We start from the raw sequence: 24,741 nt of genomic DNA, 5'->3' as shown, positions 1-24,741 counted from the left end.
GAGGCAAAGGTGGTTGAGAGTGGTTCTGGCCACAACACGCATTCGTGAACCTAGTTGCTCACTGACAGCACTTCTTCCCAACAGTCTACGTAGGCTACACGGGGGATGTTTATCTTTGTAGGGAACACAAACACACACGCCCACTACACCAGGTACTGTCTCTCGCGACGACACTGTTCCTCTGAAACCCACAACGATTGATCTTTTTGAAGCGGCAGCTGCAGCGCGCGGAATGCAGTCCCACCGGGCGCTTGCCTGGGCCAGGCTGCAGTCGACAAATTGACAAAGTGCCTGCGCCTAAGCACCCAGAGCCACGCGTAGACAAAGATCCGCCTCCCGTGTAGCCTTCAACGGACTGCTGGGGCGAGTGCTGTTGTTGGTGCGAGCACCTGTCCTATTAAGGCCGAAATTGGCACGTGAGGATGCGGTGTAGCCGGTACCACGCCTCACCGCCTTTGTCTCGCCAGTGATGATGTATACACACAGCAACAGGTAGGTATTTAACTTCCCAGTCACCTTTGGAGAGGTTCAGAACAGGTTTGGATATCACTCGTTGCCGATGCTATCCGAGGTTGGGAATCGAACTTGTGTCACCAGTTTCTGAGGACAAAGCGCAAAGCACCGCACTGCTACTAAACAACAGCAACCGCCGTTCGCGTTTAAGTGATGGTGACGTCACCACAGCGATTGTGCCTGGCTCGGTGCACTTTTACACTGTACAAAGCATAACCAGCTTCGCCGGGAGGTCACGGGACAGGCCCTCGTGTTATGCGCCGACAGGCCGAGATGAACTGGCAACTTCACACCACTCCTGTTCCCAACTTGTGTCAATGTTACACAAAATAACCACACCTACACACACACGTGTACACACTTGTAGGCAGGTATGCTACAGAGAAGAAAATATACAAATCAGGTGTACAAATTCGAGTGTTTTAATTTGATGCGTTGACCTTAAAACTGATGATTATGTTGGACGTACACATGGGTGTCCCGCGGGTGATGGTATCGCATAATGAGCGTTTGTGCTTCATGACCCACATTTTACGATTACTATACAATCTTCCGGCAGCAGCCAGAACGAGCCGACCCACCAAAGCCTCTGCAATTACTTGCGATCCACCCCTACGCCTGCGAGGGCATGGACTCGTACATCCTCAGTAACGTAAACAAAAATATCATGGAAAATGATAACATAGCCCTAGTTATTTATCTCAGTGATCTAAAGGTTTGTTGTGCATTGTACACATGCACAGTGAGGTGATGTCATGTGACATGCAAAGCATGCTGGGAGGGGAGCGAGTTCGTGGTCACGATCAGGACCGAATTTAGGGGCACTGCGACACAGGGACATTTGTACAGGGCCCGAAAACTTCTGAGGGACCCCATAAAAAAAAAAACTAAACCACAATTTGTTTCGTTTATTAAGCAAAGCAGGACTGTCCATTGATATCATTCTAATGCGCAATATCGACAACACTTTATTCAAATATAATTTTACAATAATAGTAGAATTTAAAACGTAAAGGTGCGGCTCTGCCAAGTGCTTGCTCGCGGCACTGCTGGTGGAAGCGCCTCATGTCAAAAATTGCGAAATCCAGCTACGGATAAAATCAGCGGCGAGTGGCGTCCTAACCTGACTCTCCCCGAGGGTGATTCATCGCTAAAATTAATACTCAGGGCCTACCGGGTTTCCTCATCATTTATAGACAGCGTTAGGATTAGTATCACGTCCAAACCTCATGCTTACGCTGCCAAATTCGTTTCGCCAAAAGCACTGAAGAAATCGGCTCGAGAGTCTCCTCCAGTCGGCCTCCCGTTGATGCCCACAGCGGGTTTCACAGATCCAGGTCGTCACGGTTGCCGCGCTCCCGTCCAGACACCCACCGCCCCACCACCACCTCCTGGCCACAGACACCACCGCCATCATCACCGCCACCTTCTCACTTACACGTCTCTCACCGTGCTCCTGACGATTCATCCGGTTACAGCGCGGGCTTCAAAAATGGAAGTACAGTACAGATATAAATGTGCACACAGAGCAAAAGGGCGTTTGCCATCTACATTACCTAGGTCAAAAAAACCATGGCCAAAGATTTTCCACATGCTACTCTCGTGGCATGGTACTGGGGAGTGGTAATGCAGTGGTTAGCTCATTGTGCAAGATTCGAACTAAACTCGAGTTCGATTCCCGGCCGAGGCTAACGTCACTGGCGAGTGATATCTGAATTTGTCTGAGGCACCGTCACCCTTCATCAAACTGCATTGAACCAGCGTGGTGAAGTATAGTCAAACAATCCCAAATGACGGCATAGGAAGGTATTCCGTCAGCAAAGGCAAGTAAATAACAAAAAAATGTTAGAATAATTTTTTGAAGTTTATAACCTCGTTTTCCATTCCCACTATATATTATTTTTGATCTCAGAGCTGTGGGTGTATGCGGCACCGTGATGTTCATGCGCACAGTTGGCACGTGCACAGGTTCGATTCCTGCTCACGACCACCAACACTATTGACAATTATCTGAACCAGTCCTAAGCCTCCCCTAGGTCGATTAAGCCTCAATTGAGTACCTGGTGCGGTGTGTAGTAAACATCACCACTAGGGAGACAAAGGCGATCAGGCATGGTGCTGGCCACCCATCACGTCGTGTGCCGTACCAGCCCTTCATAGGCGCTCACTAGCAGCACTTGCCCCAACAGTCTGTTAAGGCTATACGGGGGGTCTTTGTCCTTGATGTGGCGCATGCGTGTGGCGCTGCGCGTACGTGGTACCTGCACGCGCAAGCGGCGCAGACACTCGGGAGAAGAGAGCTCCTCCTCCGTCAGGCCCACGGGACGCACCACGAAACACAGCAGCAGCTCCTGCGCACACACACACAGAATCACATCATCATCATCATCGTCACCATCATCGGCCATAAGCAGCCATGATCTATCCACTATTGGATGAAGACCTCCCCAAGCCGTCGTCATCTACCAGTGATGATAACAAATGTTATTATTGGCGTTTGCCCTATTGTTATTGCGTAAGTCAATCACGGAGGTGCTACGTTTCACAGACAGGTATAAGTCTGCCAGTAGGGCGCGATGTTCTGATGCGATTTCACCCAATTAAGTAATTTGCGAGTCATTTTTTTCTTTTGACCATGACGCCGAGCACACAACGGACGATTATTTTTCAAATGTCATTGACTCTTTTAACGTCCACTGTTAAGCAGACGGCGCACATGTGTGGTTAGTGCACATCACAGTATTAACCTGGGCGGCTGCTGGATTCAAACCGCGAACCTCTACAACAAGCGACGAAGTAAAAAAAAAAATACTTCGCTGAAAAATATTTTCACGCGCCGAGTTCATAAATTCAATTAACACCCGGCCGCCACCTTGGACACGTTCATGGTCGTCCGGTTGAGGCCCGCGAGCGAGCGCCAGCTGAAGGTTCGGAGGGCGTCACCGCGGAAATTGGCACCGTCCACCATCTCCACCACCACCGAGTAGCTGTGACCACGGCCACGGCACATCAGGGAAGGGGGGGGGATGGATGTGAGCGGGCATGGGCGCGAGCAGGCACGCGAACACGTATGCACACATGAAGACTCATGCATACACACGTATAAATACACGATGACAAAAATCCCCCGTATAGCCTTTAACCGACTGTTGGGGCAAGTGCTGTTCTCGAGCACATATTAAGCTTGGCAAGGCACACGAGGGGGTGGGTGGCCAACACTATGTGCAGTCACTTTTGTCTCCCCAATACTGATGTTTACACATCGCACCAGGTACTCATTTAAGGCCGAGATGACCCGAGGGAGGCACAGGACCGGTTCAATACATTCGCGACTGTTATTGGTTATGAGCGGGAATGGAACTCGGGTCTCTCGATTTGTGCGTTAATCACTGCGACACCGCTCCCCACAATGGACACGCTCTCAAACACACACATCGCACATACGCTTCAGGAGACGCTCACCTAGCGTGGTAAAAGGGTGGTCCTTTTCGGTAGAGCACTGCACACAAAACAGCACAGAGTGGAACTATGACGCACCCCTATACAGCGATACAGCCGTATGTGGTTAACGTGTGGCTATGTTGCTGAGTCTGTGTGTGTGTGCGCGTGCGTGTGTGTGAAAATGTGTTTGTGGATGCATGTGTAGTGGTGATACGCGCTGGGGTAGCGATCAGGTGCCAGCGCGTTGTGATTGGATGTGTGGGTGGTGACGCGCGCTGACGGTGAGGGATCAGGGGTCAGCGCGGGATCGTGGGTTGTGTGGTGTTGATTGGCTGGGTGCCGGTGACGTGCTGGTGTGGGAGTGATCGAGTGGCAGCGCGGCGTGATTGGTTGGTGAGTGGAAACACACGTTGGGGAAAGAGGATCGTACAGATAACGCGTTGTGATTGGTTCACTAACAAGCGATGCTCGCATCGAGGTCCGCATCCGCTCCGTCTCCCGGGAGGAACGACTATATAAGGGGATGCGCACAGGCGCACAGGGAGAGTGTAACCAGCGAAGACAGAAGACGGGAAGAAGAGCCAGGGCCCTGCGGTACCTAGTCCCGCTGTCCTGCGAGGACCGGGACTCTGTGTAACCCAGAGGCGGGAGTAGTGTGAGCATGCAGTGTCAGCATGCCGAGTGTGTAGCCGGGGCCTAGAGTCTACACGAGACGAGTGATATAGGTGTAGCCAGAGGCGTAGGGTCTACACGAGACGAGTCTACACAAGAAGAATCTACCCGAGACGAGTGATATGTGTGTAGCCAGAGGCATAGGGTCTACACGAGAAGAGTCTACACGAGACGAGTGATGTGTGTGTAGCCAGAGGCATAGGGTCTACACGAGAAGAGTCTACACGAGACGAGTGATGTGTGTGTAGCCAGAGGCATAGGGTCTACACGAGGCGAGTCTACACCAGACGAGTGAGGCGTGTGTAGCTAGAGGCTTGGAGTCTACACGAGTTCAGTACGGTGTGTTATAAGAAGAGAAGAGGTTACGAGTTGTACCGGTGTCTGGTGACCGTACGCGGAAGAATAGAGACTACACGTTGTATCGAGATAAGTGAAGATTTAATAAAAGAAGTGTGTTACCCGTCAAGGAGTTTCCTGCCGTCATTTCCAATACTTCAACTGGCGTCAGAAGTGAAACTGTCTTCCAAGCATGGATACGAGGAAGACCGTTCGGACCCACGGGAGTGACCGCGGGGACAACCTTGACGACCCGGGCCAGCTGCCGTCGGGGGGTGAGGACGAAGAATGGCCCACGCTGCAGGATCCGCCGGCGGCGCCGGAGGAGCGGAGGGGGACCGAGGCCGTGCTCCGGGAGGCGCACTCTCGTCTGGCGGAGCTGCTGCTCGCAGCCGCGTCCATCCTGGCGGAGATCAGCTCGTCGGCTGGAGCGGAGACGGCAGCGGACATTCTACAGGGTCGCCCTGCAGATTCTCGCCAAAATGACTTGGCGATTCCCGCCATTTCATCGGCGGCGACTTTTGGCGGGAACGGCGACCGCCACGTGGGTGCGGGTCTCCAAGCGCGCCATCTTACGTCATCGACGCGCGCTGCGGACCGCCATCAGGCGTCCGCCATTGGAGCCGCCATCTTACACACCGACGGCGCGGCGGGAAGGAACCACGACGCGGAGGACGACTTCATTTTTCAACAGCGCCTCCCCGCATTGTCAGCCTTCAAGGCGGAAGGCGGGGACTGGGGCCAGTTTCAGCGCAGATTTTTGGCGCATCAGGAGATGTCGGCCTGGTCCGATGCTACGGCGCTGCGGGCATTGCCTGCCATGTTGGACGACAACGCGCTCGCGGCCTTCATGTCAGCTCGGAGGTCGGACCGATCCACGCTTAAGGCAGCGCTGGGTCTCATGGCCAGGGTCTACGGACCTCCCTCGGCGTGCCGCCATCATTTTTATGCGAGGCGGAAGGCGGACACGGAGACCGCGCTCGCCTATCGCACGGCGTTGCTGGCTCTCGCCGATGCTGCATTCCCTCGTATGGACGAGGAGGGCCAGGATGCGATGGTTTTGGAGCAGCTGCTTAAGTTGGCGCAGGACCTGGGGGTCCCCATCAACACGGCCGACGAGATCGACATTTCTTCCTTACGGGTCGCTACGAGTATACAAGCGCACGAGGCCCTTCAACGCAAACAGGGGGTCGTCTGCAACGCTGCTGTGGCTTCAACTCCGGGTTCGGTGATCACCGAACTACAAGTCGTCAGTCCGCGAGAGGAGGCGTTCACCGCGGGACGGCCGGGGGACTGGAGGTCGAGGGGTCGGTCGCCTCTGCGATCGACCCGCAAGCTGGAGCAACCGAGATCACCGACGACCCTCATCACGTGCTACAACTGCGGCCTCCGGGGCCACGTGGCGTCCGGTTGCCGCGTGCCCCGTCAGCGCGCCATGGGATCTCGGCTGGACGACGACCAAGGCCCCAAGGCATCCCTACAAACCCCGGTGTCTCGGAACTGACAGCTGCCGACCACCGGCGGCCGGATCTTCGCGGCGGGGCCGGGCCTTTCAGGCCGGTCCACGCCGTCTAGAGCAGCCGGAGCCGCCTGACGGTCGTCAGTGTCCCGTCCCGTATGACGGACCAGCCAGACGGACTCGCGCCAGGTCGCGCTACTTTGTTTGACCTGCCACGTGAGGAGTCGAGGCAGTGGGAGCTCCTCGTCACTTCGTTACTTGCAGAGAAGCGGAGCACGTTCGTTTTCTAGAAATTGCTTTTATTATGTTGTTCGTCGGGCTGTATATAGTTTTTTATATATAAGGTGTTGTGTGTGGTATTGTTAACTTTTCTTGCGGTTATTGTCAAATTGTACATAGGTTGCTGTTGTGTTGTTGTTGTGTTACGGGGCACACTGGGGGGGGGGGGGGGTTTGTTGTGTTAACGATGTGGGAGGTTGTTGGTTAGCAGCCGGGACGGCTGCAAGCTATGTGGGGGGGGGTGATGTAGTGGTGATACGCGCTGGGGTAGCGATCAGGTGCCAGCGCGTTGTGATTGGATGTGTGGGTGGTGACGCGCGCTGACGGTGAGGGATCAGGGGTCAGCGCGGGATCGTGGGTTGTGTGGTGTTGATTGGCTGGGTGCCGGTGACGTGCTGGTGTGGGAGTGATCGAGTGGCAGCGCGGCGTGATTGGTTGGTGAGTGGAAACACGCGTTGGGGAAAGAGGATCGTACAGATAACGCGTTGTGATTGGTTCACTAACAAGCGATGCTCGCATCGAGGTCCGCATCCGCTCCGTCTCCCGGGAGGAACGACTATATAAGGGGATGCGCACAGGCGCACAGGGAGAGTGTAACCAGCGAAGACAGAAGACGGGAAGAAGAGCCAGGGCCCTGCGGTACCTAGTCCCGCTGTCCTGCGAGGACCGGGACTCTGTGTAACCCAGAGGCGGGGGTAGTGTGAGCATGCAGTGTCAGCATGCCGAGTGTGTAGCCGGGGCCTAGAGTCTACACGAGACGAGTGATATAGGAGTAGCCAGAGGCGTAGGGTCTACACGAGACGAGTCTACACAAGAAGAATCTACCCGAGACGAGTGATATGTGTGTAGCCAGAGGCATAGGGTCTACACGAGAAGAGTCTACACGAGACGAGTGATGTGTGTGTAGCCAGAGGCATAGGGTCTACACGAGAAGAGTCTACACGAGACGAGTGATGTGTGTGTAGCCAGAGGCATAGGGTCTACACGAGGCGAGTCTACACGAGACGAGTGAGGCGTGTGTAGCTAGAGGCTTGGAGTCTACACGAGTTCAGTACGGTGTGTTATAAGAAGAGAAGAGGTTACGAGTTGTACCGGTGTCTGGTGACCGTACGCGGAAGAATAGAGACTACACGTTGTATCGAGATAAGTGAAGATTTAATAAAAGAAGTGTGTTACCCGTCAAGGAGTTTCCTGCCGTCATTTCCAATACTTCACATGCATGCAAGTGTTGGGGAGTGGTGGGGGAGTGGTTAGCGCACTGTGCTACTAACACGATGACTCCAGTTCGATTCCCGCTCGCGACCAACACCAATGACGATTATCTGAGCCTGTCCTGGGCCTCCCCCTAGGTAGACTCACCATAAAATGAGTAACTAATGCAGTGTGTAAACATCGCCACTGGGGAGACAAAGGAAGCTGGGCGTGATGCTGGCTACCGACCCCCTTGTGTACTGTTCCGGCTTTCATAGGTGCATGCTCACAGCACTTGACTCAACAATCTGTAAAGGCTATACGGGGGAGCTTTGTCTTCATGCGAGAACTTCCGTGAGTGTGCCAATGTGTGAGAATGCACGAGCGCAGGTGCAACTATGAGTGTGCGCACACACACAAGTGTGCATGCAGATGCGTGTGCGCGCGAGTATTCGCGCTTGTGTGCTATCAATGGGCATGCGTTGATCGCACGCTCGGCATTCTAATGAATTGCCGCTATGCGGCTGCTGGGTTTAAGAACCAATCACATGGAACAGCAACGAACTGAAACTAATCGATTCTCCCGTCAAAGTTGCCATCAATTGGCAGTACGGCAAGTGGATTAATTTCAATTGGGTTTGCATTCGTATGAGGAATGAGTGTTACCTCCAGGTACTCCGGCTTCCTCCCACGTGGATAAAAACACTGATAAATGGAGTTGGCCAAACATCCCAATATTGGGCCACGGAGCTTGGGCAATTTTCGTAGCCAGTTTTGGCTCCTTCCAATTTGTCTGTGGTTACCCACGCCTCCAAATCATTTCTCTTTGCACGTTACTCATTCGAAAAGATAAATTACTCACAATGACTACCGCTAGGCCGCTGTCATTAGCTGCGCTTTGGCTTTATCCAGGACACCCCTGTCTGCTGTCCTCCTCCCAGGGTCGCTAAAATTTGATGAGGGGCCTGGGGCTGTTGTATTTTGGGGGGGGGGGGTCCCTCTTATTTCTATGCAATTTACAAATTGTGAAGCCAAGTAAAAGTTAGCAAGGAACAAAACTATATTAATTTTGGCACACAACTGGCAGTGATACACATGGTGTCGCGATGGTTTTAATTACAAAATTACCGAGAGGATTTACCATCGTGCCACAGTATTGCGTTTCAACTGCTACCAAGCTGTGTATATTTTTTGAGGGTGCTCAAATTCGGAAACCCTGGGCCACAAAGCCGCCTGCATTAGTCCCGTCCTGCCCTACCCCAGATAATCGAGAAGTCGACTATAATTACTCTCTCGGAACTGTGTGACAGCAAGTGTGCAATGCCTACTGGTGGCGTGAGGGAGTGTGTGAGAGTGAGAGAGCGAGTGTGTGAGAGAGAGAGCAAGGGTGAGTGTGTGAGAGAGCGAGAGGGGGCATGCGAGACGGAGGGTGTGTGTGAGAGCGTGAGGGCACGCGTCGGCTGCCGCTGGTGCTGTGCTTGGTGCTCACGCAAGTCGGTTCCGTACTTGAGGCCGGGTTTGGGGACCCAGCCTCGGGAGCGGAAGTAGTGGTAGGCCGGGTAGAGGGCTAGGAAGCGTGGGCACGCGCGCACGCACACTCTCCACAGCTCACTCAGGGACAGCTCCTCCTGCATCATGCACACAAAGATAAAGGTCCCCGTATAGCGTGAACAGACTGTTGGGGCAAGTGCTGCTCATGAGCACCTATGAAGGCCGGAACGGTACATGAGGGGGTGGGCGGCCAGCACCACGCCCGACAGCCTTTGTCTCCCTAGTGGCGATGTTTACACACCACACCAGGTACTCATTTGAGGCTGAGTCGACCTAGGAGAGGCTCCAGACCGGTTCAGATAATCGTCACTGGTTTTGGCTCATGAGTGGGAATGAAACTCGGGTCGCCGGGTTCGGAGCACGGCACGCCAAGCGCTACACTACTGCACACACGTGTGCACACACACGTCTCATCCACACACCCCAGACCACAGGGTGTCAACCACCGTACTTCTCTTTCTGTTTCTTCTCAGGCACTGATCTACTTTAGAAATTCCTCCTAAAATCTCTTTTTTCCAAGCTCATGTAACCGTGCTCAATTCAATAAATGCACGAACTCTATTACAACTTTTAAAGTGCTGTTTGTTTATGGCCTCTAGATATTTTAGGCTTGTAGGCCTGAGCTCTGCAACTGGTTTTGTTATACACGCGTGTGCACACATGCACATTTGAACACACTCGCACATTCACACGAAAGACAAACACCCCCGTGCAACCTTTAACAGACTGTAGAGACAAGCGCCATTGGAAATAAACAAATGTCGCCCCATACACTCATCATCATCACGAGCCACGATCCATCCACTGCTGGAAGAAGGCTTCCAGAGGCCGTCACCACCCCTCACTGTCTCACCACGCCACGTGGTGCATGGTGCAGGCGGACTGAATTTAGAACGCCTGTCAACATGCAATTAAAGGTCCACGCCCCGGGTTTATTTCCATCGCCGTCATCAGGGTGCCATCATCGCTTACCTCGTTTAGGGAGACGGTCAGGCACCCCAGGGCGTACGCCAAAAAAAATGCCTGAAGCAAAAAAAAAATACAACCGGGGTAAGTTAGAAAAACAGAAGCGCCACACCAAAAATAATACAGACAGCATGATGTAAGCACTTTAATGTAAAAAGTTAATAACCTGAGCTAATGTGTTATAAGCGGTTGGCCGGATTAAAATGGATTCCCATGTAATTTGTTTGCTGGAAGCCCTCCAGTGTTACATTTTAAATTTCCAAATGTAGTTGTACAGCCCTTTGTATGAACGTTGAACTTCTTTCGCACTGTACATAGCCAATACAGTGCTGGATGGAGGGTCTGCCCACACCATGCGAGTCACCATACTTCAGCACGCTGGTCAGTGCGGGTCAGGAGATCGCGGACTTGGACGCATGGAAAGTACAGTACAATGGGAATTTTCTACACTGCCGTCTGCTGCCCCATTTTTTTATTCATCCCCAAGGAGGTCCCCAATTCACTCACCTCCTCCAGGGCTAGCTGCAAATGCTCTGCAATGCGCTCCGTCTTTTGCTGACACCCGACGATGGGCTTGCACAATTCATCCGGCACCCCTTCGATCGCCGTTGTCGCTCCTGAATCCGTATGAGTGGCATGCGCTGAATCCAGCCGTGCGGCACCATCACTGTCCCTGTCCACCTCTCGTCCTGCTGCGTTATCTCCATCATCATGGCCGACGGCCGAACCATCGCGCTGGCGGGGGCAAGCGCCGTCCCCTACAGCGTCATTGTTGCCGTTGCTCGTAGCAGCGCCGCAAAGCAGTGAGTCTGTCTCCACGCTGCGCGTGCCGGGTAATGTGCCGGGTTGTTCACGATCCCTCCGAGGGTCCCGGCAAGGCTGGCTTCCCGGAGGCGTGAAACGTCGGGTCTCAGAAAACTGAGGTCTGCTTTTCGACAAAAACCCTTTTCCAAAAAATCCCTGCAAAACAAAACAGGAATAAACGATACGAGCAGCGCATTTCACTTGTTTAGTCAACTCTTTCGGCTTCAAGGTTGATAGTGGTGTTAATTAACTGAATTCTATCTTGTATTAAAACAATAATAAAAGGGATGTTGACATGAGAATCCAAGTGAATTTAGGGATCTCTACAGTCTACCCACTAGTGTCACTAGTCTCCGTTGTCTCCACACTGATAGGGATCTTCGAAGTAGTTCTGGTACATCAACTTCTGTGGACCGTTCTCTAGCACAAGGGTTCCAAATTGATTCCTCATCTCATGACAAGACACCAAACGGCACAACCGAGACGACACAATTTACGGAAGCAAATGACGATGTTGAATTGCATCGCACTGCGAGCCGGAGTGGGGACGTGGTGGGGAATAGTCAGGAAGCACACACCCACACGTGCAGAATGGAGCTCTTACTCGGCTGTACAGCGCCTCCATGTCCCCGCGGTCTCGCACCAGCACCGCACTGTGCACCAGCTCTCCTCTGTAGCGCTCTGACTCATCGCTCCCTTCTCTCCCCTCGCCAAAAGTCACAGCGGCAACAGGTAGACCAAGGTTCCCACACATGGAATCGCTTTCGTTCTCAACAGCGCCGCTCGGCCCTGCGGCGGGAGCGACGCTGCCAGGCTGCTGGTGCGCCGCTCCAATACCCCTCGTGGTGGACGGGTCAGCGGCGCCCACGTCTGCGTTCAAGGGTTCGTTCTCGGGAGGGACGGGCGTGGGCCCGTCCAGCAGGAGAGGGGCGCGACGACGTATGGGCACCGGAAAAGGCCCCTCGTACGGTTCGCGAGGCCAGCGCTTGCGCTTGGGGGCACGGAACGGAGCGGGCATCGCCATCGGCGGGGAGGAGGTGGTCCTAGTTATGGAGGTGGCCCCAGTAAGGGTGGTGGGTCCTGGTAAAGTTGGAATCTGCGGAAAACACAAACAAGAGAATCCTGACGTGAACAAATATGGTGTACCACTTGAACGAGCGCAGAGGTGGGGGTCATATCTTTGCAGATCTATGTTTGTAGAAATTCTACATTCCTGCTGGGGGAATATCATAATTGAAAACACGCAATGGATTTCTTGCATTTTTGTTTCAATTTGGTAGCGATAGAGGCCAGCCTGTGCCCAAATCACCCGGAATGCGTCGATCTCAGAAGATGAGCAGGGTTGAGCCCGAATAATGCTTGTATGTGCTACCACCATCCAATAAACAGGTATTATAGGCTGCTCCAATGCTATGCTGTGGGCAGCAAAGAGCAATGTAACAAAATCAACTTATTTAAGGCATGAGCGAGAATCAAACTCGGGTGCCGGGTTCGAGTCGGAGTACGCCAACAGATTGTTGGGGCAAGTGCTGTTAGCGAGCACCTACGCAGGCTGGCACAGCACACTAGGGGGTGGGTGGCCAGCACTACGCCCCGACCGCCTTTGTCTCCCCAATGGCGATGCTTTTACACATCGCACCGGGTACTCATTTGAGGCCCGGTCGAGCTAGGGGAGTCCTAGGACCGGTTCATATAATCGTCACTGTTGGCCGTGAGCTGGACTCGAACTCAGGTCGCCGGGTTCACGTCGAAATACGCTAACGACTGCACCACGACTCCCCTTAAACACACAGCACACACACACGCACGGTACGTACACAAGGGGGCGCGCGGGACAACCAAGCCCGCACGAAGAAGCGAACGTCGAGGCCACGGAATGGAGCAAGAGGCAGGCGGGTTCCCGTCTCTGCCGCCTCGGGGTCCCGACTCCCCGTGTACCCCCGGGCCTGGGGTCGCCTCGGGGCAGGTCCCTCCTCGACTCTTCGCCGCGGCCTCCACGCTTCTCCGGGCGCCTATCACCGCTCTGGAGTTTGCGGGCCGGTATTTGCTTATCGGTGAGTCAAAAGTCTCTCACGAACCACCCTACAACACCGCCTCTGAGCGCCGATTGGTGGCTATGATAAAAACAAAAACGCGCCTTATGTCGCTCTCAGATCGTGCTCCTACAGTACCTTAGCCATTGGTGGTAATTCCATATTGGTATGGCCGGGCGCGAAGTCAGTCCGAATTACAAACAGCGGCTGATATCGCACAAAGTGGTTCTCACTTTATCGCCCCATGACGTGTTTTAAGTCGCGAGAGGCAGTACTCAATTACGAATCCCGGAGGTGTGAGATAGCAAATTCTTCATCCAGCAGTGTATTGATGAATAATGATACCGAGTTCACCGCCACCTCGACTGTGATTACTCACCCGCAATTGCAATTAGCGTTTAGCAATCAACCGACACGTGTGTGTGGAAGGCGCACACATGGTGCCGCAATGGGCGCTGCCATATTGACGGTCAGCTGTTCATAGCCGCCTGCTCACCGCCTCGTCTCGTGGCGTCTCCCTGCGCGCGTTTATTTTGCTTCTTTGTCTCCTTCCTCTCTCGCCCAGGCGAGGGCCCCTGGCTCCTCGTGTGCGACCCGCGTCGCCCGGGACCCCTGCTCCGTCTGCTGCTGTTGGGGTCGCACCGGGTGCACGGCCTCCGCGTCCGGGTGGCGCGTCCAGGCGAGGCCGGGGACTTGGTCGCGGCCTTCGGTGGGAAGGGATTCGCCGTGGCGAGGCTGTGGGCGGGGCCTGACGAACGGTGGGAGGGGTCTAGCGATGAGGGGGCGGGGCTTGTTGATAAGGGGGCGGGGCCTGGTGATGAAGAGGCGGGGTCTGGTGATGAAGAGGCGGGGCCTGGTGATAAAGAGGCGGGGCATGGTGATAAAGAGGCGGGGCCTGGCGATAAAGAGGCGGGGCCTGGTGATAAAGAGGCGGGGGCTGGAACTAAATGGGCGGGGCCTGGAACTCAATGGGCGGGGCCTGGAACTAAATGGGCGGGGGCTAATCAATGGGCGGGGTTTGTCGAACAGGAGGCGGGCTCTAGCGATAGTGGGGCGGGGCGCCGAGATAAGGAGGCGGGGCGTGAGGGAGCCGCCTGCAGCCATTGGTCGGAGCGTGAGAGCGGGGCGAGGCAAGCGGCGGAGTGCTGCCCATGTGCTCCGTTCATTGAGAAGCTTTCGGAACCTCGTGTGGAGCGCGACTGGATCTGGGACTCGAGATTTGTACAAGATTCCGGATGCAGCAACGAAGGTATACTGCCCACGCAGGTGACTTCCCCACCCTCGACTAGGGGAGATTTTTTTCTCGCCGAGTATTTCCCTGGGAGACTGGAGGACTGCATGCAGAATGTTGACTACTAGTTGCCACAGGGTGGTTGGATGTGGTGTGCCGGATGAGATTAAGCCTTGCCTCTCGCGTGACAACACAGGCCAACGACCCAGAAATGTTATTTGCACTATTCTAGTACAATTCCTGTGTTTCACAGACGAGTATATGCTGCCTAGTATGGAGTGAAGTTGCTGCGTGGCTATATTAAATTAGGTAATTCGCTTACTTAGACTGTGTCGCCAACACACATGGCTCCTTTCGTACAACATAACAGCGAATTTTTTACTTGCACTGTGAAGCATAAATCGAGTATTTTTGCAATACACCGGCAGCATTAACCAGGGTGGCCGTAAGGGATCAAACCGCAAACCTCTCCACATCACCGCCCTACATTGCGCACGTCACCTGATCACCATGGAGCCCCATTCCCACTGCTCCCCTCTCGCCCCTGCCTGGCAGATCTGCTGGCAGTCGCACTGGCCCACAATGCTGTGCGGCTGTGGGAGTGGCGGCGTGGCGTGGTGAGGCGCGAGGCGCGGTGCGCCGACACGCGGGTGCTCTACTCGGCTCGCCTCGTCGGCTCAACTTGGGACTCGCTCTGCTGCCTGGCGGGGACCGTGGGAAACCACGTGGTGCTGTGGAAACCGGCACAGGTACGCAAAACCACCACAGCGTGGGTACTGCCCCCCAACCCCTACCCCCCCACCGGATGTCCCTGCTGGGGCTCATTGTCGTCGTTGTTGCTGTTGAGCCGCGGTCGCTTCGTCCCGAGTTGTGCTGTGGTGCCACTGTCGCTCCTCTTTCCTGTGTTCCCTGGCCTGATAACCCACCCCTGCACCCCCTCAGTCCCCTTCCACCCTAATGTGTTTTTGTTTAAAAAAATTTTACGGCATTTTGAGATGCTATTGCATTTCGGACTATTTTATTTACCGGAGCCACCAAAGTACGGCCATAACCACCGCTAGTCCTGCTTCGCTTTGCTCTTCCTCCGCAGGCCGGGCCGGATGGCCATGCGCCGGTGCTCCGCCGGCTGGCCGGCCACTCGGGCGTCATCTTCTCGATCGACTACGACGAGCGGTCGGGCGTTCTCGCGTCGGCGTCCGATGACCGCAGCGTGCGGGTGTGGCGACTCGGCGACTCCGCGGTCGACCCGCCTGACCCCACGTTCGACGCTGCCCACCCTCCCGAGCAAACGGATAAATTTTCAGCAAGGTCGGTCCGTGTCCAAGCCGCATCGGGCGATGACGACGGCGGCGACGGCTCTGAGCGGAGTGATGAAGGTACGGGTCACCGTGGCGGCACGAGTCTCGGCAGTGGCGCAAGCGGCGGCGCGGGCCAACGACTTCCACCGGACATGCCGGCCGAGCGGGTGCTGTTCGGGCACCAGGCGCGCGTGTTCGTGGTGCGAGTGCTGCCCGGGACCGGAGGCCGCGTGGCGGCGAGCGCCGGCGAGGACGGCGCCGTGCTGACGTGGGACCTGGCGGATGGGCATGTGCTGGGCTCGGCGCGGGGCCACCCGGGCGGCCGTGGCGTGCGAGCCCTCGCCGTGCACGCCGACACCGGCGTTGTGGCAACGGGCGGCGCCGATTCCGCCGTGCGGCTCTGGCAGGTGGGCTGGGGGGTTGGCGGGGGTTCGGGGTGGTCCTAGTTGGTCTTGTTGATCGATTGTCAATTGTTCAATTATTGTTTTTAGACTCGAATTAGTAACATTGTGAGTACACTGTGGAAGATAGTGCACTAAGGAAAACCAAGAATGGTATTTGGCTATAAATGTATGTGAAACTGGTTTATCGATTGGCTGACCAAATAATATAATGGAGTCAGAAATTTCACACCCGTACACCAACATTTGAGTAATAGTGAACCGCAAGTTTGATGGTTTGATGGTTTAGTCGACAAGACTATGAGCATGACGAAATTAAATCCACAGCGAAACACTGACTAAAATAAAAAGTAAAATTTCTGTGACACCCATACCCCCTTCACCTCCAGCTGGGCTTGAAGGGCAGCGCCACGGGGGGAGACGAAGGCAAGATGGCTGCTGAGGAGCTGGGCCTGCATGCAGCGGGAACCCCCAAGATCCTGGCCCTGCCGACGCAGCGGGACCTCATCGTGATGACGGACGCAGGAGAGGTCCTGTGGCACGACCTGGAGGGTGGCACAACCCGCACCATGCTCTGCCTCCCGGAGTTCCGCTCCTACTCCCTCATGGCCGTCACCCAGGGGACCGCTGCCGAGGAAACAATGATCGCCCTCGGCAACCTAGACGGGAAGGTCCGGGTGTTTCCCCTCGTCCGTCCGGGCACGTCTTGGGAAAGCCAGCCGTACGAGGGCAAAGTTCACAACCTGACCTGGGCCGACGCACAGACAGACGGTGGAGGGGCGGTAGTGATGGCGTTCGCGACGGGTCAGAGGCCGCGGTCCCTGTTCTCGTCCGGACCGGATGGCCTCCTCATCTGGTGGGAGGTCACGATCCCGGCAGGCGATGGCAGTGCGAGCGGCCCGGGGCTCACCGTGCGGGAGAAGGCCCGCTTCCGGCTGCCGATGTGCCGCCAACGCTGGCACACGTGCGCCTCTTTTGTGCCGGGTTCGGCTCCGCCCAGTGTCGTCTGCGGCGACCGCCGCGGCTCCCTGCTGCTGTTTGTGTCTTCCCGTAACGCCGAGCCTGCCAGATGGGATGGGAAGTCAGTAGGTGGCACTGCTGGTGAAGGCTGCAGTGGCGATGACGATGGTGACGATGGTGACGAGGGTGATGGAGGTGATAACACAGGTGCTGCACTGCCACCTTCTGCTGCTGAACCAGGTAGCGCCCGACCCTCGCGCGCCAGCGAAGAGTGCAACAGCGACGGAGGCATCGGCAGGAGCGATGGCAGCGACGGCTGCAGCAGCGAAGAGGATAAAAGTGCCGGCAGCGACAATGGCATCCCAGGCCCCGCATCATCGCTGTTCGGCCTGCACGGCCGGCATGGCGTGACGTCCTTGGTCGTGCGCGCACGTATGGACAGTGGTGACGAGGGTGGCGGTGGCACCACGGTGGTCTACTCGACGGGTCGCGACGGCGTTTACCGCACCACGGCCGTAGCAGCGAGGTCCGGTCGTGGCCTCCACCTCGTTGCGTTGTCCGCGCATCGCCCGGCCCAGCGCGCCGACTGGCTCGAACGCCTGCTGCTGATCGACGACACCACGCTGTCCACGGCAGATGTGAACGTCGACTCCGACGCCCGGGAGCCGCGGGTCGTGGTGCTGGGGTTCCGGTCGAGGAACTTCGTTGCGATCTGCGAGCGCACGGGTCGTCTGCTGGCCAGTGTGCCGTGCGGGGGCGGCCACCGCTCTTGGGCCTACCAGCAGGACTCTCGCGGCCCCCAGCTCGGCCCCAGGGTCCTCGCCTACATCAAAGGTCGGTCTCGAGTCATGGTAGGCGGGTAACGGACCGTGGGTTTGACGATCAAAATGTATTGTTACGCTCACGATTCGTGTCCAACTTTGCTCGTGCGTGAGAATAGGTTAATTACGATTCATGAAAAATATACGCAAATAACTTGTTTAAACGAATTGAGAGAACAAGACTGTACAAACAGTACATAAAAGTATAAAAAAAACGTTCTTGAATAGAAAACATGACATGGCTATTGATGGTATCGCAGGGAGGGTTGATTATATGCTTATTTCGCGAGCTCTTGAATGAAATCTTCGCAAGGCATTAATCAAAGCGTAATCTGTGTGCATTCCTTCCTGTCGACAGCTGGACGGGTGTGTTTATGCCGTAGCGGCCGGAGGTCACGCGACCACTTCCAGCCAGTGCTACGCGAGGGCCTGCATGGGCGAGAGGTGACGTGTGTGCGTTACCTTGGTGACGGGCTCATCGTCACGGCCAGCGAGGACACAACCGTGCGTGTCTCTCGTCTCCCTGTTCCCCGCGATCCCCGTGATCATCGCGACCATCGCGACCCCGACCTCGTGACCCTCCTCACCCTTCGGGAACACGTGTCGAGCGTCAAGGCGCTAGCGATCGCCGACTGCGCCGCTTTGCTGGGCACCTCCTCGGACGGCCGCTCGGTAACTACGCCACCGGTGGCAGCGGCGGCAGGCGTGAGGGGCGGGCCGAGGACCCCACCGTTGGCGCAGCCGAAACCGGACGTGGCGGAGCAGCGGAGCCGCGGGTTTTCGCGGTTGCTGTTCTCGGCTGGCGGCCGAGCCGAGCTGCGCTGCTGCCGCATCACGGTGGTGCCGGGCGGCACGGCGTGCCACGTGGAGAGCCTTGCCGCGCACCGGCTAGACGCGCAGTGGGAGCGACGGAGAGACCGGCACCGGTTCGTTAAGACCGACCCCGAGACTCGGTAAGCATTAGCGCAGCTCCTGCCGCTGATGCTGCTAGTACTGCTGTTTTTGATGCTGCTGCTGAGATAAAATGCAGCATCGCACTTTCTCTGGACAAACGCAAATCGGACAACTCTACACATTCGTCATTAACACTGCTCTAAACACGAATACACATATATAACATGACAGTTCCGGCAATGACCTCTCTGCTATATTTCCTGCTGCAGTGCCAGGAGATTGAATCGGCGACCTCTGGATTTCAGGCCCAGCATTCTCATCGCCACATCGCGGCAGTGATCCCACGTCCAAATGTTGGGATGGTAAATTTACTCGACAATGCAACATCTGACGTGGAATGCCGGTTCCTTCCCCTCTCTCCCCCCGCACCGCCGCCACGGCACAGGTACATGTGCGTGTGTGTGGTGGGGCCCAGCGTTGGAACGCGCGGGGTTCACCTGCTGGCTGCCGCCTGCAGTGATGCTTACGTCAGGTGAGGCTGCTCGCTCGCCCGCTCGCCAATGTCGATTTCGTTTATATATTCATTTCATACCTGGGCTTTTGCCACCGATATGATTTGTGTTTTTGGTTCGATCATTGTGCATGTTGTAGCGATAACCCTCCACCACCTGACACAACCAAGCTAATCGAGTTGCCACGTGGGCAATTGCGCTTCAAAACCAGTTACATTGCAAAGTGAGCAAAATGTGAGTGCATTGTACGACCTTTCTCTGGAGATGAATATTATTCTTACACCAACATCATGAGGAGTGGGCAAGAGCTCGGATATCGAGAGTGCGTGTGCCTTCCTGATCCGGCTCCTCAAGTAGGTGCCGTGATGTTATCAGAACAGCCATGCTGGTGTCTTCTATTCTGGTTGTGCTCTCGGCTTTGACCGCTCGGAATGCCCACAGAGCGGTGAGACACCTGCGTTTCAGAGCATGGTGCGTAGAAGCCAGGTAGCCTCAAACGAATTCTGAGATGCCTTTTAAGTGACCACTTAATCCGCGTACCACAAAAAAGCGTAAACACGTTCATCAATAACATTGTGGTCATACGCATATATAATAGACAATGCTTCTGACAAGGGCCCTTCATCGCACATACAAGGGAATCTATATTTTTCCACAATGCCCTGCTGCAAAGATGTTGTTTACAAAGCTGAACTTTGGCCAATTGAATTGAAAATCCAAATTTCAAGAGGTAGTTTTGCACCATTGGAACAAAATATGATAATTGTTTTTTTTACCCTTTTTATCTGGCAACAAAACTGACACCTTTTGGCATCATTTGGTCCAACACCATGTGCGACTAGGCTCGAAGAAAAGCTGTCTTGGGTGTGGACCAATCAATTTCAAGGACAGTGCATACATTATCAGAGTTGTGTTTTTTGTTTGCATTCCGACCGCAGGTATTGTGGTTAATGCAAACATGACTCCTTGTAAAAAAGGTGTCAGTTTTGTTGCCAGATAAAAAGGGTAAAAAAACAATTATCAACGAGATAGTTTTGGTTGTCCAGTCATTGGTGATGGGGTTGAGACTATCACCTCGCTCTACTTGAGAACCCAGTTTACTCATGGAAGGCTGAAAGCAGAATTCAAACCTCAGATCCTATTGGTGCCGGTGTAAACAAATATTATATCTTTATTCGCCCAGGAAAACACGTCGGAGAGAAAATACTGTGCTGCTTACAATATTAACCAGCAGCACATCACATTATTAAATGAACACTCATTAATTGTGTGAAATATCATCACCTAGAGAGGACCGCTGAGCTTAGGAAAGTATTGGTATCGGCTCACTGTGTGGTTGCTGCTGCCTTCCCGCTTGTCTGTGCTTCCTTCTCGTGCCTCTGAGTCATCACCTCTCTAAGCGATCGGAAGCAGAATGATACAAGTTGTCATTACTATTATTATTATAATCCCGTTTTGCGGAAACCTATATTCCCTGACACTGGATCACGGAGACATAGCCACCCGCCTCGCACCGTCATTTCGATCATCGTCGTCATCATCGTCCTTGTCGTCTTCGCTCTGCACACTACGTGAGCCGCGTGCCGCTGTCTCTTCTCCGGGACGCAGGCTGTTTGCGTTTGAGGAGCGAGCGAGGAGTCTTGAGCTGCTGGCCGAATCGGACGCCCTCCAGCGCTGCGTGCTCTGCGTCGACTCCGTGGACCTGGGATCCAACCTTGACGGCCAGAGGTGCGGGGTGGAGGATGGGGAAGGGATACTGGCTTCTTGTCAATTATGATGCTGCCTTATTTTAACAATAATAATACAGTCAAAGCTCTCGAAGCCAAACTTGAGTAAGCCATATTGCTGGGTGAGCTAAAAGGCAACTATTAAACTATCAAATGTGTTTTGTTTCACAGGTAAGGCCCACTGAGCTATATAGTTATTTTTCAGAAGTGACCCGGCTATAAATTATAGCCCATTGAAGTGACTTATCATGTTAAAATTTAATAGGAGCCAAAATACTACTACGGAGAGAACAGGCAAACTCCAAATATACAGGTGTCAGGGTCGGGATCGAACCCATGATCTCCTGTACACCAGGCAAGTTAACATCTCGCCACCATGGCGCCCACAATAATAGGCAACGTTTCAGGCAATGGTCCTTCATAGCACATACTTAGGGAGACAGAATGCATAAGAGTTAGGGACGTTACTTAATACCATGGGGACTGATGAAAATACAAATCTAAAACTGTTTCCCGATGAACAGGTTTAAAATTGGCATATGAATAGTTGCCTATTAGTGGACACTGAGCAACAGACAAACGCTTAAATTATATCAAGCATGTATTTCTAAATAAACTCATTTGTTTAAAAGTGTATAAAAAGGTAACTTGTATAGGTTTCTCATAAGTAGTGCTGTGTTATCTGCTTCTGCCAGACCATTCTATACTACGGAGCGATGCGCTGCTGTGCAAGAATTCCAAATGGACTCTTTGTCCCTTGACATGCCGCTGCCAGCACAGCTGGAATAGAATTGGGAACAACGAATGAATGAATAAATTAAATGGAAGCCGCACCTCGGTAGCGGGCTTCGTTGGAGCGGCTGGAACTAAATCCTGGACTGGCTGCTGGCTTGGGCGGTGGCTGGGAGATCAACTCCTCGCCTGCTGTTTGTGTCTGACCGCGCGGCCTCCTCAGGTGCGTTCTACTTGCGAGCGGTGCCACCGATGGCACTGTTGCATTCTGGGACGTCGGCCGCTTCGTGGGCGGGCGGCCCGGCTCGAGCGCCGAGCCGGGAGGGACGAGCCAGCCGGCTGGTGAGCGAGCGCGCACCGGCATGCCGGCTAGAGACGGCCTGCCACAACATGGCGATTATTTTTCTTTTCCGCCTAAATATTAAATAAAATTTTAAAACCCAATAATGAAAAGTTCTAAATAGATAGCAAAATGTTTTCAGGGATCCTTGAATTTTACACCTCATGTAACTGACCGCACGTGTGCTCCGTTATGCAGATTTGTAATTCGGCTAGGTGGCTCCGTGTCTGAGCGAACGGCTTGCAATCGGAAGGTCCAAAGTTCAAATCCTGGTTGGGGGTTGACTTAGCCCATCATTCCTCCGGGGTCGATAAAATAAAATACCACTTTGTTGGGAAGTCAACAGTAGATGTCTATGGTTAACACTTCCACAATCATAGGAATGAAGAATTTCCACCACTGGTTCAGGGCTGTAAACAGGTGATGAGCATTGCCTCAATGCTCATTGGACCAGGAAATCACTGTCTTGTTATCATTTGTATCAGTTGAGAATGAGAAGACATTATTCTCCCGCAGACCTGGGCATGCCGTGCGGAGCATTGCACGTCCACCAGTCGGGGGTGAGCTGCGTGCGGGTCCAACTGGTGGATAACAACCATGGGGACGGGCGACACCACCGCCTCCTCGTTGTCAGCGGCGGTGACGACGGCGCTATCTCCATGGTGATCGTCTCTGTGGAAACGCCCGGTGGCCAGGCCCCACCAGTCCTGTGCTCGCTCGCGTCGGTTAGCGTCGACCATGCCCACGCTGCGCAGGTCACGGCCGTTGCCGTGCTCCCCATCTCCGTGGCAACACCACCTCGTCCGGACGTCATCGCCGAGGCAACCGTCGCCGCCGTGTCCGCCGATCAGCGCCTGTCTCTGTGGCGACTGGTCGCTGCGGCGACCGGAGATGGAACGGCCGAGCCGCTCGTGAGCTGCCTGAGTCACGTAGCCGACTTGGCTGCGTTCGATTGGCGGAGGGGCCGGCGGGAGGGGGAGCTGGAGTTCGTGGTGGCGGGCGTGGGCGTGGAGGTGATTGACGTGAGGCCCACGCAGCCACCCCCTGAAGGAGCATGGCTCAACCGGCAGGAGGCAGCCTTAAGCCAGTAGCTGAAGCCACGTGGCATCGCTGTCTAAACAGTGCGGGGGGGGGGTAGCCTCCACTTCACCCCACTGGAGCGTCAACGATCAAACGATCATGGTTGACGCTCCAGTGAACTTCACTTGTTGATTCGTCTACACGTGATGAGGACTACCAGACTGTATTACCTCATCCACCACACTGCAGGTCACAACGCTTTTCTCTCTGCTTTTTCCCTCGCACTGCTCTTTGCAATTATCTCCCACGGTTGTATTTCCCCAAAGTCGTACAACCTTTCTCAATTCAACAATATAGTAACTCTCCTCCAATACTGGCCAACAGAGTTTAACAACACGGGTGTCCAGAAAAAACGACTCATTCAAGACCCAAACATCACACCTCCTGGCTTTGAGATTCCTCATCAAAGACGCTGGTGTCATCATCAACCGCATCATCGGAACATCAACAGGCCGATGTGAATGTCTCCTTCTTGTATGGAAAATGGAAGACAAGACATTCTCGTGCAATTGTAAGTCTAAGCATTTCTTATCGCGCGCTCCGATGTCTAGACGGTCAGCACATGACGGACGGCACGTAGCTGACAAAGTTAATAGAAGTCCCGTCTGGTTGGCAAGAATGCCGAGACACGTTGCCTTATCTGACACTAGAATGTCACAGCGGTTTATGCCGATGGACTCACAATTTTGTCTTGCGAGCTTATGGCAGCTCCCGAGTGTGATGAATTCAGATTTGTTACAAATCAACTTCAGCTGTTCATGTTGGCAATGCACGATATCAGGTGTAGGATGTGAGAGACGCACAACTTGGCATTTGAGTGAAGGTAGAGCTGTATATCATCAAGATATGAACGCACGCCGATATGATGATGGGCGATGACGACGCCGGTGTGGAGGAGGAACAGCACCGGGCCAAGTGGCACACGACAATTCACCGGTGACCTTTCTGACTGGCTACCACCAAAGCTGACTGTGTCCAACCTGTAATGAAGGACGCAATCCATAAGAGTACAGTACCATAAATGCCATAAGTGCTCTGAAGGTGATCGACCGTATCAAACACAGCAGACGGGTCCAGTAGGCAGAGCAGCGTAACTTGTGGGCATGCAAACCACTGTGATCTGTGCTCCTTCAGCAGAGGAGGAACAGCAAAACTACAGAAACTCTCTCCTGAAGCCCCCCTTGTGGCTATCAGACATCGACATTGGCATTTAGCTTCTTAACATATTTCCATATGCAGGAATAGAATAACACCTTCAATCGTGCCGTTTGTTGCTGGGCACTAGTTGCTTGACATTTTGGGCCTTTGGGCCTCAACTCGGCAACATCTCAAAACTTCCTTCCCGGTGTGCTGTACTAGTAACACATTTACATGTTTTGTTTACGTGACAAACCTTACTAATTGGCTGTGTCGGGTGGTGGCAGGTTCAACAACACATTTATATTGACGCGATCTAACCCAAAAAACCTGTATCATCGATATTGGTCGCAAAAGCCTACT

General features: G+C 54.2%; 2 protein-coding genes across 2 annotated transcripts; one reads left to right on the top strand and one right to left on the bottom strand.

Annotated features, from left to right (window-relative positions):
- Positions 1-927: 927 nt before the first annotated feature.
- TSEN2 (tRNA splicing endonuclease subunit 2) lies at positions 928-13,979 on the bottom strand. Its single transcript, XM_078872484.1, has 9 exons — positions 13,742-13,979; positions 11,817-12,308; positions 10,916-11,368; positions 10,415-10,465; positions 9,381-9,519; positions 3,976-4,012; positions 3,386-3,500; positions 2,775-2,864; positions 928-1,904 (listed from the first exon to the last, which is right to left on the bottom strand). The coding sequence occupies exons 2-9, from the start codon at positions 12,234-12,236 to the stop codon at positions 1,839-1,841; spliced, it is 1,371 nt and encodes a 456-aa protein (XP_078728610.1). The 5' UTR covers positions 12,237-12,308; positions 13,742-13,979; the 3' UTR covers positions 928-1,838.
- On the top strand, positions 13,036-23,482 carry WDR6 (WD repeat domain 6). The gene is made up of 10 exons (XM_078872483.1): positions 13,036-13,266; positions 13,811-14,494; positions 15,032-15,225; positions 15,567-16,181; positions 16,565-17,969; positions 18,315-18,909; positions 19,296-19,382; positions 20,971-21,090; positions 22,045-22,163; positions 22,678-23,482. The coding sequence occupies exons 1-10, from the start codon at positions 13,089-13,091 to the stop codon at positions 23,250-23,252; spliced, it is 4,572 nt and encodes a 1,523-aa protein (XP_078728609.1). The 5' UTR covers positions 13,036-13,088; the 3' UTR covers positions 23,253-23,482.
- The last annotated feature ends 1,259 nt before the right edge of the window (positions 23,483-24,741 follow it).

The sequence above is a fragment of the Lampetra fluviatilis genome, chromosome 34 (assembly GCF_964198595.1).
Source record: "Lampetra fluviatilis chromosome 34, kcLamFluv1.1, whole genome shotgun sequence".
Lineage (NCBI taxonomy): Eukaryota > Metazoa > Chordata > Hyperoartia > Petromyzontiformes > Petromyzontidae > Lampetra > Lampetra fluviatilis.
The sequence above is the reverse complement of the archived record's forward strand: the minus strand, read 5'-3'. Positions and strand labels throughout refer to the sequence as shown.